We start from the raw sequence: 13,907 nt of genomic DNA, 5'->3' as shown, positions 1-13,907 counted from the left end.
GCAAAAGATAATGATCTTTTTGGTTAACAGGTTCACATAAGTTTATATTCTACTCTAAACTTAGTAACCTATTTATTATGTCTTAAAACTGAAGTAAAGGCATATAAAATGATCTTCATAGTATTTTGGTAATTTCCAACTCCTCTGGACCAAAAACAATTTTAAATTGTGAAGAAAGGTGGTTGTTTTATTATGCACATCTTTAACAGATATATAGGTGATAAAGAGAAGAGTCCTTTGTGGCCAAACTCAAACATGATTAATGAATGTAATAGTCTCTAAATTTTGGCAGAATACCAAACAGCAGCAACTTTGGGACTTGTGTCCTTGGGGACAATAAGATGCAACAGTTTTATTAGTCACATTCTAAGGACAAATCAATAACTGACTAACAATTCAGATCTCTCAAAAAATTGTATTTAACTTAACTCAAAGATATTAAAGTATCAATATATTCAAAGGCAGTATCTAAGTATAAATACTTTTTGATATCTATCATCTGTCTGACTATCTATCTATCTATTTATAATTGTATCAGGTTTTATATTAAAATACCCTCCTCACTGGCTCTTTCTCTTTGCCTTTCCTTTCACTTGATCCCTGCAGAAAAACAAAAGACATTAACATTGGCAAAATATTTGTAGAGGTCAGGAAGTTTGATTGGGGTGGGCAGAAAAGGATACGAGAGGGTGGAGGATGGGTATAATCAGATTGCATTGTATATACTTGTAAAATTGTTCAACAATAGATTTAATGGTTAAAAGAAGATACCTAAGCCATCCCATATTCTTGATAAAAATTCAGCTGTCAAATGTCACTTTTTTCAAGCCAAGAGAACAGATAGGAGGAAGAGTCTACAATAACTGCTCAAACAAATTGAGGAAAAGTTTTAGAAATCTTAGAAATAAAAAAGAAATTTAACTTTATGACTTTATAAAACCACTGTTTAACAAGTCATCTGAAAGATATTGAAATTTACAGAAAACTGTGTATGTGCTTAAGGTTGCTTTTTGGCTAGGGTATGGAATGTGTGACCTTACGCATAGTTTATAATTGAAAAGATAATCACCGAAACTGTGGAGGTCATTAAATAGTTTGATGTATGTTAGGAAATTATGTGGATAGATGTATAATCACATAGAATACCCTGAATTCTTGTTTGAAACAGCTTTGCCACCCGATGTCACCTGGTGTCACTAAAAATTTAATTTAGCAAATTGTGTCAACCATATATTCTGCATTTACAAATGAGATTTTAATTTTTTTTTTTGTGACAGGGTTTCTCTGTGTAGCCCTGGCTCTCCTGGAACTCACTCTGTAGACCAGGCTGGCCTTGAACTCCAAAATCTGCCTGCTTTTGCCTCCCAAGTGCTGGGATTAAAGGCGTGTGCCACCACCACCTGGCCAACATTTTAATTTTTAAAAAATTATACTTTAATTCTTAGTAATATTTATCAGAATACTTTTTCTTTTTACAATGAAACACTCAATGAGAGAAGATTAAGCCTGTTTACAAGTCTGGGATCTAACCACTTGTGGTATATTTAAAAACTATATGTTAGAGGAGAAAATGTTAAATGGTAGATAAAGATGACCTTATTTTCCATCTGGACATGCCCTTATTTTATATTTGCCCCATGGAAAAGTCCTCCTTTCAAAAAAGAATTCTGAATTTCAAGGAGTTTCAACTTAGGCCAAAACCAAAACAAAACCAAAAAGAAACAACAACAATAAAAACAAGCAAATAAACAATAACAATAACAACAAAACAGTGGAGGGTAAGAGACACATTTTTTTTTTCAAAAATCAGACAAAATCAGAAAATCAGTGCCTAGACCTGTAATTATTCCAAATCCAGATGCCTAAAGGCCAAGGTGAGAACTCAAGAATCTTTTTCTTAGATGAACTGGTGGGATTGAACCTGTGGATCGCTTTGCATCTGGCCACGTGCCACCCTGCCTCATTGGCCTAATATTTTTCCAATTTTGATTCACCTAGGTGTGGAATAACAGACAATTTGATATCAAATTACATACACAGCAATGGAATTGTACAATGTAGAGAAACCCTCAAATTGACAGCTATTTTTCTATTTTAGAGGTTTTCCATTATAGAGTTTTTAGAAATAAGTCATAGCAATACATTATAAAATAAAATGCTTGTGCCCTTCTTCATTCTAAATGAAACAAAACACATGATCCAAAATTTAATTTATTATTATTTAAAAATTTTTGAGATTATAATTTAAACACAACATTTCTTCATCCTCTCTCCTCCCTTCAAACCCTCCCATATACCCTTCTCCACTCTTAAAATTCATGGCCTTTTTTTTTCCGCCTTGAGCTTTCTCTCTCTCTCTCTCTCTTTTTTTTTTTTTTTTTTTTTACCAATTGTTATTGCAGGTGTATATGTGTTTCACATCTATCCCTCTATCCATTATCTATTTTCTATCTTTCTTTCTTTCTTTCTTTCTTTCTTTCTTTCTTTCTTTCTTTCTTTCTTTCTTTCTTTCTTTCTTTCTTTCTTTCTCTTTCTATCATCTATCATCCATCCATCCATTTATGTACCATCTATTCATTTATCCATCATCTATTTATCAAACCATCTCTCCATCATCCATCTGTTCATCCATCTATCCATCCATTCATCATTTCATCATTTGTCCATTATCTATCCATCTATCCATCATCTATCTATCCATCATCTATCTATCTATCTATCTATCCATCCATCTTACCAAATATGACTTGTTGAGTCCATATAATGTTACTTGCATATGTATTTTTAGGGCTGCCCAGCTTGCATTGGGCAACCAATTGGTATGTTTTTCCCTGGTGAGGGCCACCTCTCCCACTCCCAGTTTTGCTGAGTTGCCTATAGTTCTTTGTGTAGGAGTGAGGCCTTGTGGGCTTTTTCCTGTGCTATTTGTCACATTCAGTAGTGTCATTCTTGTTCAGTTACTTTTTAGGCAGGTCCAGTTATGACTTGATGCATGTAGCTTCTGATGTTACTAGGATACATATTCTCACAGAAAACTCCCTGACTCTGGCTTTTATCATCTTTCCAGTCCTCTTCTGCAATGTTCCCTGATCCTTAGGCATGGGAGGGTTTTGTAGATGTATCCATCCATTGGGATTATTCTCCACAATTCTTCATATTTGTCTAGCTGATAGTTCAAGTACTATATTGAGAAGGAGAGGAGAGAATGGACAATGTTTTCTTGTGCCTGATTTTTTGTTTAGCATTTAGAGATTTTTCTACATTTAGCATGTTAACTAAATGTTTATCATATGTAGCCTTTATTATGTTGAGATATGTTCTGTACACTCCTAGTGTACAGACTTTTTCATGAAGGTATGCTGATTTTTTGTCAAAATTCTTGTCTGCATATATTGAGATGATTGTGTGATTTATGACTGAGTCCATTTATATGACTTAGTGCTCACAGAATGAGCATGGGTGTAGGGGCCATCTACTGAAGCATAAGTAGCCTTTTGGGGCCACATCCATGAACCCAAAAGGTTTCTATTTGGGGTTTCTATTTTTTAGAACCACCAGTTGCCAATAGTTTCCCAACTAGGGCTGAGACTTCCTGACACCCCTCCATTTCCATGCTGTGACTTTTGTCTGGCTTGATCTTGTGCAGGTCTTGGGCATGCAGTTACAGCACAGCCACTGTCAGTTCATATGCACAACTGCCCTCATGTGTCAAGGAACATAACAGATTCCAACAGCACTGATTTGTTATCTCCATCCATTGGGTCTTATAATCTTTCTGTTTACTCTTCAGTAATGATCCTTGAATTCTGAGGTGAGGAGGCATGATACAGATGTACCTTTTTGGACTGAGCACTTCATAATCTGGGTCTCTTGTCATTCATCATCTGCCACAAAATCAAGCTTCTCAGATGAGGATTGAGAGACAAATTTATCTATGGGTATAATTAATAAGTATTTAGGATTCAGTCTAACACTTTAGTAGTTTATTTAATATTATATGTATTAAATAGTAATAATAGGTTCTCTCATAGGACCCATGATCTACCCAAACTCATTAATACTGGGCATGAGTTCCATGAGTGGCTTTAAATCCAACCAGAAAATGGTTGGTTACTCATAACATCCATGCCACTATTACACTAGTGCTCACATCTTTTCAAGTTATGGTAGCTTCTCAAGGATATAGAGTGATGATTACCATAGCGATCATGGCACCTTCCAGAACTATGACAGCTGGCCAAAAGTGATGAAGCTTCCAGGTGAGCACCAGTTTCATTTCTTCATGTTCTCTGACTTGACTCTGTTGTGTGTTCAGTAATAGGGTATTATTTCTGGAAGGTAGTCAAAGCATTGACAGCAGTATGCAATATTTGGGGTCTATGAGACCAACAGTAACAAAAGAGGTATTCCATACTTGCCATTGGGAGTTTTGTTAGCTTGGGGTGTATAGTAGGAGCATTGTTGCCCCATTGTCGATTTAATTTAAACACACACACACACACACACACACACACACGTATATACATACATACATATATATATGTATTTGTGTGTGTGTGTTAATAAGCTTCTAAATATAGGTTGCCATTTTCAGAAGACTTTGAGTGTTGATTATGCCTTTCCACATTTTCTCTTCTGCCATGTCTTCCCATATCCCTCCACTTTTAACCTTCCTTTTTTTGTTTTTCTCAATTCTCCCTCCATACACCTGAACCATATATCTCATTTGTTAAAAGCTCATGGGTTCCATGGCACTTATCATTTTCATGACTTCTATGTGTATTCCTATTTAAGTGTGTGCGTGCATACACACACACACACACACACACACACACACACACCCTAAAGATTTACAGTTAGCATCCACATACAGAAAAGAAATATAATATTTATTTTTCTGAATCTGGGATGCCTCACTTCTAGCTCCATCCATTTGTCAGTGAAGTTTGTTTTTCTTTACAGATTTATTTATTTTTTTAGTGTGTGTGTGTGTGTGTGTGTGTGTGAAGAGAGAGAGAGAGAGAGAGAGAGAGAGAGAGAGAGAGAGATCAAAGGCATTTGATCTCCTAAAACTTGAATCACAGATGTTTGTGAGCCACCTGGGTTCTCAGGAAAAGCAATAAGTCCTCCTAATTATTGAGTCATTTCTAAAGCCTTGAATATAAATATTCTTGACTCACATTGCTCAATATTTTAAGACTGCTAATCAAGTGATCTCTTGTTCAGCCACACCCTCAGCCTAATTTTCTCATTGACTTATACTTTACCAAGTAGGTAAGTGGTTATATATCACTTGATATTTATTTTGAGTTCTTCAAGCAAATTGTGTATTATACTTCGTGATTTACTGTAAATGCTAGAATACTTTCTATCTTTAGATATAATAAAAACGTTCACAAAACGTGATGGATACAATATATATCATAGATTTTTATTTGTAAACTATGTTTAATAATGAGGTTGTGTGTGTTTCATATTAGTTAAAGTTAATTTCTTTTATTCTTGCAACTTATAATAAGCTGTTTTTAATGGATCCACAGAAACTTCCTACTTAGTCATGAGAGCAATCCTTTCATGTTAAATGTGCAAGAAATTTAACTATTTGTTTACACTTCATCTTTAATATTTTTATTTAAAATTTCTCATTTTGCCATAGATATTTAAAAGTTTGTTAGTTAAATCTGTCATATTTTAAAATAGGGGGAATAACTCAGGTCTTGCTTAAAAATGACTTCTCAAAGAAACTGTGTAAATGAATTTCTTTACTCCTTATCACAGATGGGAAAGGAAAATCATCTGAAAAGAGAGAAATGTGATTTTATTGTGATAATTTCTGGTTATGAATTAAAAGTGTCTTACCAGCAGCCAAGCAAGATGCCCAAAGGAAAGAAGGCCAAGAGGAAGAAAGTGACCCTAGCCCCACAGTCATCAAGAAACAGAGGCAAAGAAGGGCGTCAATACTTTGAGAAAAGGCCCAAGAACTTTGGCACTGGGCAGGACATCCAGCCCAAAACAGACCTAACACGCTTCGTCCAATGGCCCCACTACATCTGCTGCAGTGGCCAAGAGCCATCCTCTACAAGTGGCTCAAAGTACCTTCTGCCATTAACCAGCTCACCCAGGCCCTGGACAGGCAAACAGCTACTCAGCTGCTTAAGCTTGCCCACAAGTACAGGCCAGAGACAAAGAAAGAGGCAAAGAAAGGCTATTGGCCCATGATAAGAAGAAAGCTGCTGGCAAAGGGGACGTCCCAACTAAGAGACCACCTGTCCTCTGAATAGGAGTCAGTACCTTGGTGGAGAACAAGAAGGCTCAGCTGGTGGTGATTGCCCGTGGTGTAGACCCCATTGATCTGGTGGTTTTCCTGTCTGCCCTGTGTCGAAAGATTGGAGTGCCCGACTGCATCACCAAGGGAAAGGCCAGGCGGGGGTGCCTGGTCCACAGGAAGACACGCAGCACTGCTGCTTTCACACAGGTTAACTCGGAAGACAAGGGCGCTTTGGCTAAGCTAGTGGGAGCTATCAGGACCAATCATAATGACATATATGACGAGATTCGCATCATCCTGGAGGCATTGTCCTGGGTCCTAAGTCTGTGGCTCACATTGCCAAGTTGGAAAAGGCAAAGGCTAAAGAACTGGCCACTAAATTCAGTTAAATGTACACTAAGTTTTCTGTACATAAATGTAATTACAAAATTTAAAAAGGAAAAGAATTAAAAGTGACACATTTTTATGTATCACATGTCTCAGTATTTAGTTTCTCAGTAATTGGATGAGTAGAAAATTAATGACTAAAAGGGACGGGGTACAGTTGTATATGTCGTATATGTCTTTAATCCTGCCATTCTGGAGGCAGAGTCAGGCAGATCTCTGTGAGTTCAAAGCCAACCATGGCTACATAGAGAGATCCTGTCTCAAAAAAATTAAACAAACAAACAAACATCTAAAACAAATAGCAGGAGCAACAACATCAAAAACACCACAACCAACCAAAACCATAAGAGGTCAACATGATTACCTGTAGCCTAAGAAAGTATAAAGCTTGTTATTTGTAATAAAAAAAGATTAGGAGAGATGTTGCTTTAATTAGTCAACGTAGGCACACTTCACCTCTTTAAGAGAAACGCAATTTTCTTAAGCAAGTCATGAGAAGCTTGTTTAACTTGCTTGTTCCTCAGAGTATATATGAAAGGGTTCAGCATGGGCGATATGGAGGAAATTAGCAAGGACACACCTTTATTAATGGTTACCTCTTCTTTTGCAGAAGGCTTGATGTAGATGAAGATGCAGCTGCCATAGGTGATGGAAACCACAATCATGTGGGAAGAACAAGTGGAGAAGGCTTTTCTCTTTTGCTGAACAGAAGGGAATTTTAGAACTGTCCTTATGATGTATATGTACGAACAGACTACACACAGAAGAGTAATGATGAAGGTCAATACTGCGGAGCCTATTACCATCTGCTCGATTAACCACGTGTCTGAGCATGATATTTTCAGAATAGGGTTGGCATCACATCCAAAATGATCAATGATATTAGAGTTACAGAATTCCAGGTGTAAACCCAAACTCAGGGGTGGGAGGATGACCATGAAGGCTGCTGTCCAACAAGAGATAACCATTGTTCTGCACACCTTGTTGCTCATGATGGTCATATAATGCAAAGGTTTACAGATGGCCACGTAGCGATCATATGACATGATAGCCAGAAGAAAAAATTCAGTCACCCCAAAGAGATCTGTAAAAAATAGTTGAGTTGCACATGCATTGTATGTAATTGTTCTGTCTCCAGTTGAAATACTGTATAAGAATCTTGGGACACAAGCACTTGTAAATGAGATTTCTAGGAAAGAGAAATTTTGGAGGAAGAAATACATGGGAGTTTTAAGGTAGGGATCCACTGTAGTGAGGGTAATGATAGTTAAATTACCAGTTACACTCAGTAGGTAGGTGATAAATAGAAAAATAAAAAGTAAGACCTGAAGCTGAGGATCATCGGTGAGTCCCAGGAGGATGAATGTTGTAATTGAAGTGTGGTTTCTCATTGTCAACACCAGAAAATTTCCAAACCTAAATGTTAATGTCAGAGAGACTTGGACTGTAGAACACAATGACAAATCATTATTAATGGGCATTCTCATAAGGATTCAGTTATGTGTTTATGTGCCATTTTATTAATATGAAGAATTTCAGAGGGAAAGGACATGTGTTTATATGTCCAGATGTATTTATGGTTTCAGTTAGGTATGCAGGTGATAGCATGTTTATAAAACATATTATGAAGGAAATTAAAACAAGCTACAAAAATATTCTCACTACAAACTACACCCTTCCTTTCTCCTTTGCTTCAGTTAGTTTTTAAATTGTTATTTTCTAGCTTCTAATCTTGTTCACTCGAAATGTACCACTCCATATCTTCTGGTGACTTAACTCATTAACAATTAAACAAATATAAATCTTTTGACCTGCATCAAGCAGTATTCTAACTGTGCCATATATGTGCTACCACAATCCTCACATTAACCTGAAAAGTATGGAGACCTATTATTTCCACAGTATTTATTTTTAAATTTATATGTGTATGCATTTATTTGTGTGTATGCGTGTACACACATGCCACAGTACATGTATACAGAGGTCAGAAGATAACTTGTGGTGCTTAATTCTCTACCTCTACCATGTGAGCAACAAGTATTTAACTCAGTATTTCAGGCATGGTAGCAAGGACCTTTAACCCGCTGAGACATCTGTCTACAATGTTTTAATTTAAATAGATTTTTTCATACAATAGATTTTGAAAACAGTTTTCCCTACTTAACTCCTCCCATATGCTTCCTGTTTTTACCCATCTAATTCTACACCTGTTCTCTCTTTCTTTATAATACAAACAAGCATCTAAAATAACTAATAATAATAAACACCAATAATAATGATACAATAAGATAACATATAAGCAAACCAGAAAAAGACAAAATAAACAGCAAACAGAAAAAAAAAAGAGAGACAGAAAAAGTACAGCAAATGCATGCAGACCTTTCACTGGCCCTATATGTACTTGAAAATGGGAAGTCTGCGGCACTAAGAGGTAAAGTATGTGCCCACGCGCTCCTAAATCAGCGGCAAGTCAGTGGTCAGGGTTTTATGTCTTAGTCACAGTCCTCTCATTAGTGGACTATACTTGTCTGACTACTTCATTTTCACAAACATTTTTTTTAAACTGGTTATTGAGTCAAAGGCAGAGTTAGTATTATTTGTTGTTCAAACCAAAATGGTTGAGAAATAAAAAGGAGGCACAACTAGATGTTATGTTGGTACTTCTGGTGTAAAAGAATACTAGTTATGGGGAAAAACCCAAATGAATATTCTGTGTAATTATTTGTTTACATATAATATCTGAGAGAGATTAAAAATATCAAATACAGCTAATTTCCCCTGTTGCTTCCTCTGTGTTTGTTCAATATTTTGTTCCATGAATAATTAATATCAGAAACTGAGGACATTTTATTTGTTAAAATAATCAGCCAAGCTAAGGTAAATTTTCCCCAATTATGTTGATAGATATTAACAGGGTTTTAGCCCATACACTATGTTTTCAGAGCTTATATTATGTTTTTACTTGTCTAAAAGTAAAGTATTTTGAGATTAAACTACTTTCCTATGGTTTTGAAGCATTTTCATTAGAGAGTTATTCATAAAATATATTCATATTCAACTGAAACATAGTAACTATTCACATTTATGGGATTTAGTGGAACGTTTCAACCCTGTATGGCGTGTCTAACACTTCAAGGATCATTTCTTTATCTTGGAAACGTCAAAAGTTTATATGAACTTTCACAGAAATTTCAATGAATTGTAGTTTATAGAACATTAAGTATTATTCTTCCCATCAACTGTACTGCTAAATTTATTAACTTCAGAAAGCTTTGTTTCATGTACTTGTAGACCTTTGAATAATGTCTTTCTACTTTCTGTCTTTTGCCTGAGTATGTGCTGCCTTCTGATACTACTGGTCTTACATATACTGAGCAGCACCATTGGAGTGGGATCCCAGTCTGTGATCATGGGGAAAATGTGGTAGCTTAAATCCACTTGAGAAGTCAATTGTCATCAAATGACTGCATCTCACACTCTGAGAACCTCTCTGGCCTTTCCCAATATCTGTCTGTCTATCTATCTGTCTACCTATGGTCTGTCTGTCTATTATCTATCTATCTATCTATCTATCTATCTATCTATCATCTATCTATATTTATCTATATCTATCATCTATCTATATCTAATTTATTATCTATCTATCATCTATCTTCTATCTATATCTATCATCTATTTATCTATCTATCTATCATCTATCTATATCTATCATTTATTTATCATCTATCTATATCTATCTAATTTATTATCTATCTATCATCTATCATCTATCTATCATCTATCTATATCTATCATCTATCTATCTATCTAATTTATTATCTATCACCTATCTATCTTCTATCTATATCTATCATTTATCTATCTATCATCTATCTATATCTATCTAATTTATTATCTATCTACCATCTATCATCTATCTATCTATCTATCATCTATCATCTATCTATCTGTCTATCTATCTATCTATCTATCTATCTATCATCTATCACCTATCTATCTATTCATTCTCCATGTATCCATCCATCCATCCATCTATTTATATTACATATAATATATTATTGTATATTGTATAGGTGTTTGACCAAGCCAGCTCAGTCAGTCAACACCGTCTCCAGTCCAGGAGTGAGGATTGAAAAGAAAAAGACAACTAGACAAAACTGCAGCATGGCCTCAGTCAATTCTGAGACTGAAGATGGGTTTATTTTTTCCAATTCACTTTTACACCATTTTAATTACATGCAGGTATTAAGGGAGAGTAGTACAATGAGGAATCAAACAATACAATAGTCGAGGAACAAGCAAGACAATAACCACAAAATCCTGTGCTCACTCCTGTTTCTAAGAATGATTAAGATGTCTGAGCCTACTTCTTAGTCCTAGCCTAAAATCATAATCATGACGGAAGCCTGCTTCTTTGTCCCGCCCTAATGTCTGTCAGATTCCTGTCAAGCAGCAAGGCACCCCAGTACGGCTCTCCATGGGCGTTCACTCACTGTGTAGCCAGTGCTAACTCAAGCTTGCTATCCTATTGCCACAGCATCCTAAGTTATGGAAATTACAGACTGCCACGTCGGGCTACATCTTCCTCTTTTCCCAGTCTCAATTCATCACCCAGTAGCTTTAGTAAACTCAGCTTTACTTAGGTACTGAGACTACCTTTAGTCTTCAGTCATAAATATGTGGTTTTTCTTAAATTCCGACTTGAACAAATGTGTAAAACTTAATAATCCCATAATATTCATCTTGATTAAGTGATGCTTTGAATGTTTAATTTTCAGAGAACAAAAATGAATAATAAAAATCTCAGAAAAAATTATTTATTTGTTTGTTTGTTTGGATTTTTTGTTTGTTTTTGGTGTTGATACAGAGTTATTTTGTGTAGCCTTGGCTGCCCTGGAACTTGCTTTGTAGATCTCAAACTTAGAAATCTGTCTGACCCTGATTCCCGATTGCTGGGACTTAAGGGATGCACTACCACACACAGCACATGTATTTAATTTAAAAAAATTCTTTTTTTGTTTTTGTTTTTTTGAGACAAGGTTTCTCTGTGTAGCCCTGGCTGTCCTGGAACTCTGTAGACCAGGCTGTCCTCAAACTCAGAAATCCACCTGCCTCTGTCTCCTAAGTGCTGGGATTAAAGTGGATGCACCACCACTGCCCAGCTTTAAAAAATCTTTTAAAGTATGTATATATGTTTGTGAGGAATTTTATTTTTAAATTTTTTAAAATCAGGCATGCTCATAATTTCTAGGGTCATCATTTGTTGATTATTAAAGGGAAAAACATGTCACTATATTTCCCATTCATCATCCTGAAAGTGTGTATATAATACATACAAGAATACTCATGAATATAAGCACAGTAAAATGTGTTCATACTTACTCTTTGGCTGGAGGTCATTGCATGGCATCTGTTGGCAGTTTTTCTGTAGGTGCTGACAGAGAGGCTCAGGTTGAACAGTGATACTGCATTAGAGATGTAAACACCAAGTTTTCTCAGGGAAACATACTGATCCTGAAAAGGCTCTGAAGTATCTGAGCCCCTGGCACATTCTTTTTCCATGAGAGAGCATCTGTCATTTAAAACACAGATGTGTCCTTGCTTTCTTATGAGCTACAATACAGTAATGCATAACATAAATCACTGGTTTGTGATGGGCAATCGATTAATTAAGAAGAGTTGAGTTTCTGGATATATTTAGCACTCAAGACTGTTACTATTATTTTATATATTCCAACTATAATAGAAAAGAGACAAGAAACAAAAGAATCCTTAGAGCCCCATGTTTAAAAGTCACTTAGGAATCAAGATAATTTTTGGCAACCAACTCCTCACAGGCAGTAATAGGGGAAAGCCCAGGGGATGAGAAAACATTAGACACACTGTTGGTTCTGGACAGCAGGACTCAAACAATACTATTTAAAGAGTTCCCTAAATTGTCCACAGTAAGGAAACTGGTATAAGATCACTCTATCCTTACAAAATGACTTGTGGACATTATGAAACTTTTATAGTAAAAGGAACGAGAATGGCAAAAACAAAACAAAACAAAAAACAAAAAACAAAACAAAACAAAATCCCCTAAAACAAGAAAAGACAAGAGATAACACTCAACGATTTTGTGAGGAAATCTGAAAAATCTGTTGGATATCATTCTGTATGACAGAATTTATGTTTTATTATCATATTTATAATAAGTGTTGTCAGTTTAGATACTTGTAGCATAGTTTTTTTGCAATAGCATATTGCCTCAAGGTTTTATGTGACCATCTTGGCACGTCATTACTGGTGACCATCTTGGCACATGTGATCACTGGTGACCATCTTGGCACACGTGATCACTGGAGATTATCCTGGCACATATGAACACTAATGATCATACTGGTACATGTGGTCACTGGCGGCGATCCTGGCACATTCTTCCTTGGTGTTATTATATAATAATCATAACATCAATAAATACAACATAAAGCCAGGGCAGGCTTAGTCATTACTTTCAGCATTTTCAGTGCCTTATATAATCTGGAGAGGTGAATGATTTTAGAATTAATTAATTCAAGGTCCTTTTTTAAAAACTTAGTGATATGAAAATCCACCCCCTTGTATATATTTGGATTTTTCAGTTAACTGCTTTACTATGTAACTCATATTAATCATTATTATAAAATGGTAGATTGAAGTTACTTGAAGTTCTTCATGAATAAGCTTCTACTTAAAAGATTTCATTATGAGAAAAATTGTATTTCAATTTTGAGTACTTTCTGGGATACCACATAAAAGAAAATATGTGGAAATTTTGAATAATTTTTGCTTTATAAATTGTTTGTACATACATATAAAAAAGAGTAATCCCTCTAGATTAAAGAGTTAATAATGAAGTGTTCATCTTGCACACACTTTTTTTTTTTGTTTTTTTTGGATTTGGTTTTTTCAAGACGGGGTTTCTCTGTGTAGCCCTGGCTGCCCTGGAACTCACTCTGTAGACCAGACTGGCCTTGAACTCAGAAATCCGCCTGCCTCTGCCTCCCAAGTGCTGGGATTAAAGGCGTGCGCCGCTGCCGCTCGGCTTGCACACACTTTCAATGGCTTCTCTAACTGGAAAAACTAGATACAGAATATGCTTCAAAACACAAGGAACACATAAAATATACATATATTGATTATGTCCCAGACATCTCAACTAAGAAAAATTAGAAACGAGAACTTAGAATGTCACAAAGAAATGGAAAATATGTGAGGTAATAGATATATG

The 13,907-nt window shown here is 35.7% G+C and overlaps 1 protein-coding gene across 1 annotated transcript; it reads right to left on the bottom strand.

Moving 5' to 3' along the window:
- Positions 1-7,107: 7,107 nt before the first annotated feature.
- On the bottom strand, positions 7,108-8,046 carry LOC127671215 (olfactory receptor 6C68). The gene has a single exon (XM_052165946.1). It carries the CDS (start codon positions 8,044-8,046, stop codon positions 7,108-7,110), a length of 939 nt encoding a protein of 312 aa, XP_052021906.1.
- Between the last annotated feature and the right edge of the window lie 5,861 nt (positions 8,047-13,907).

This window comes from Apodemus sylvaticus, chromosome 20 (assembly GCF_947179515.1).
Source record: "Apodemus sylvaticus chromosome 20, mApoSyl1.1, whole genome shotgun sequence".
Lineage (NCBI taxonomy): Eukaryota > Metazoa > Chordata > Mammalia > Rodentia > Muridae > Apodemus > Apodemus sylvaticus.
This window is presented reverse-complemented; position numbering and strand designations above follow the sequence as displayed.

What these genes read in the sequence shown, in the direction of transcription:
- LOC127671215 (XM_052165946.1), bottom strand. Translation starts at nt 8,046, where the DNA reads ATGAGAAACCACACTTCAATTACAACATTCATCCTCCTGGGACTCACC.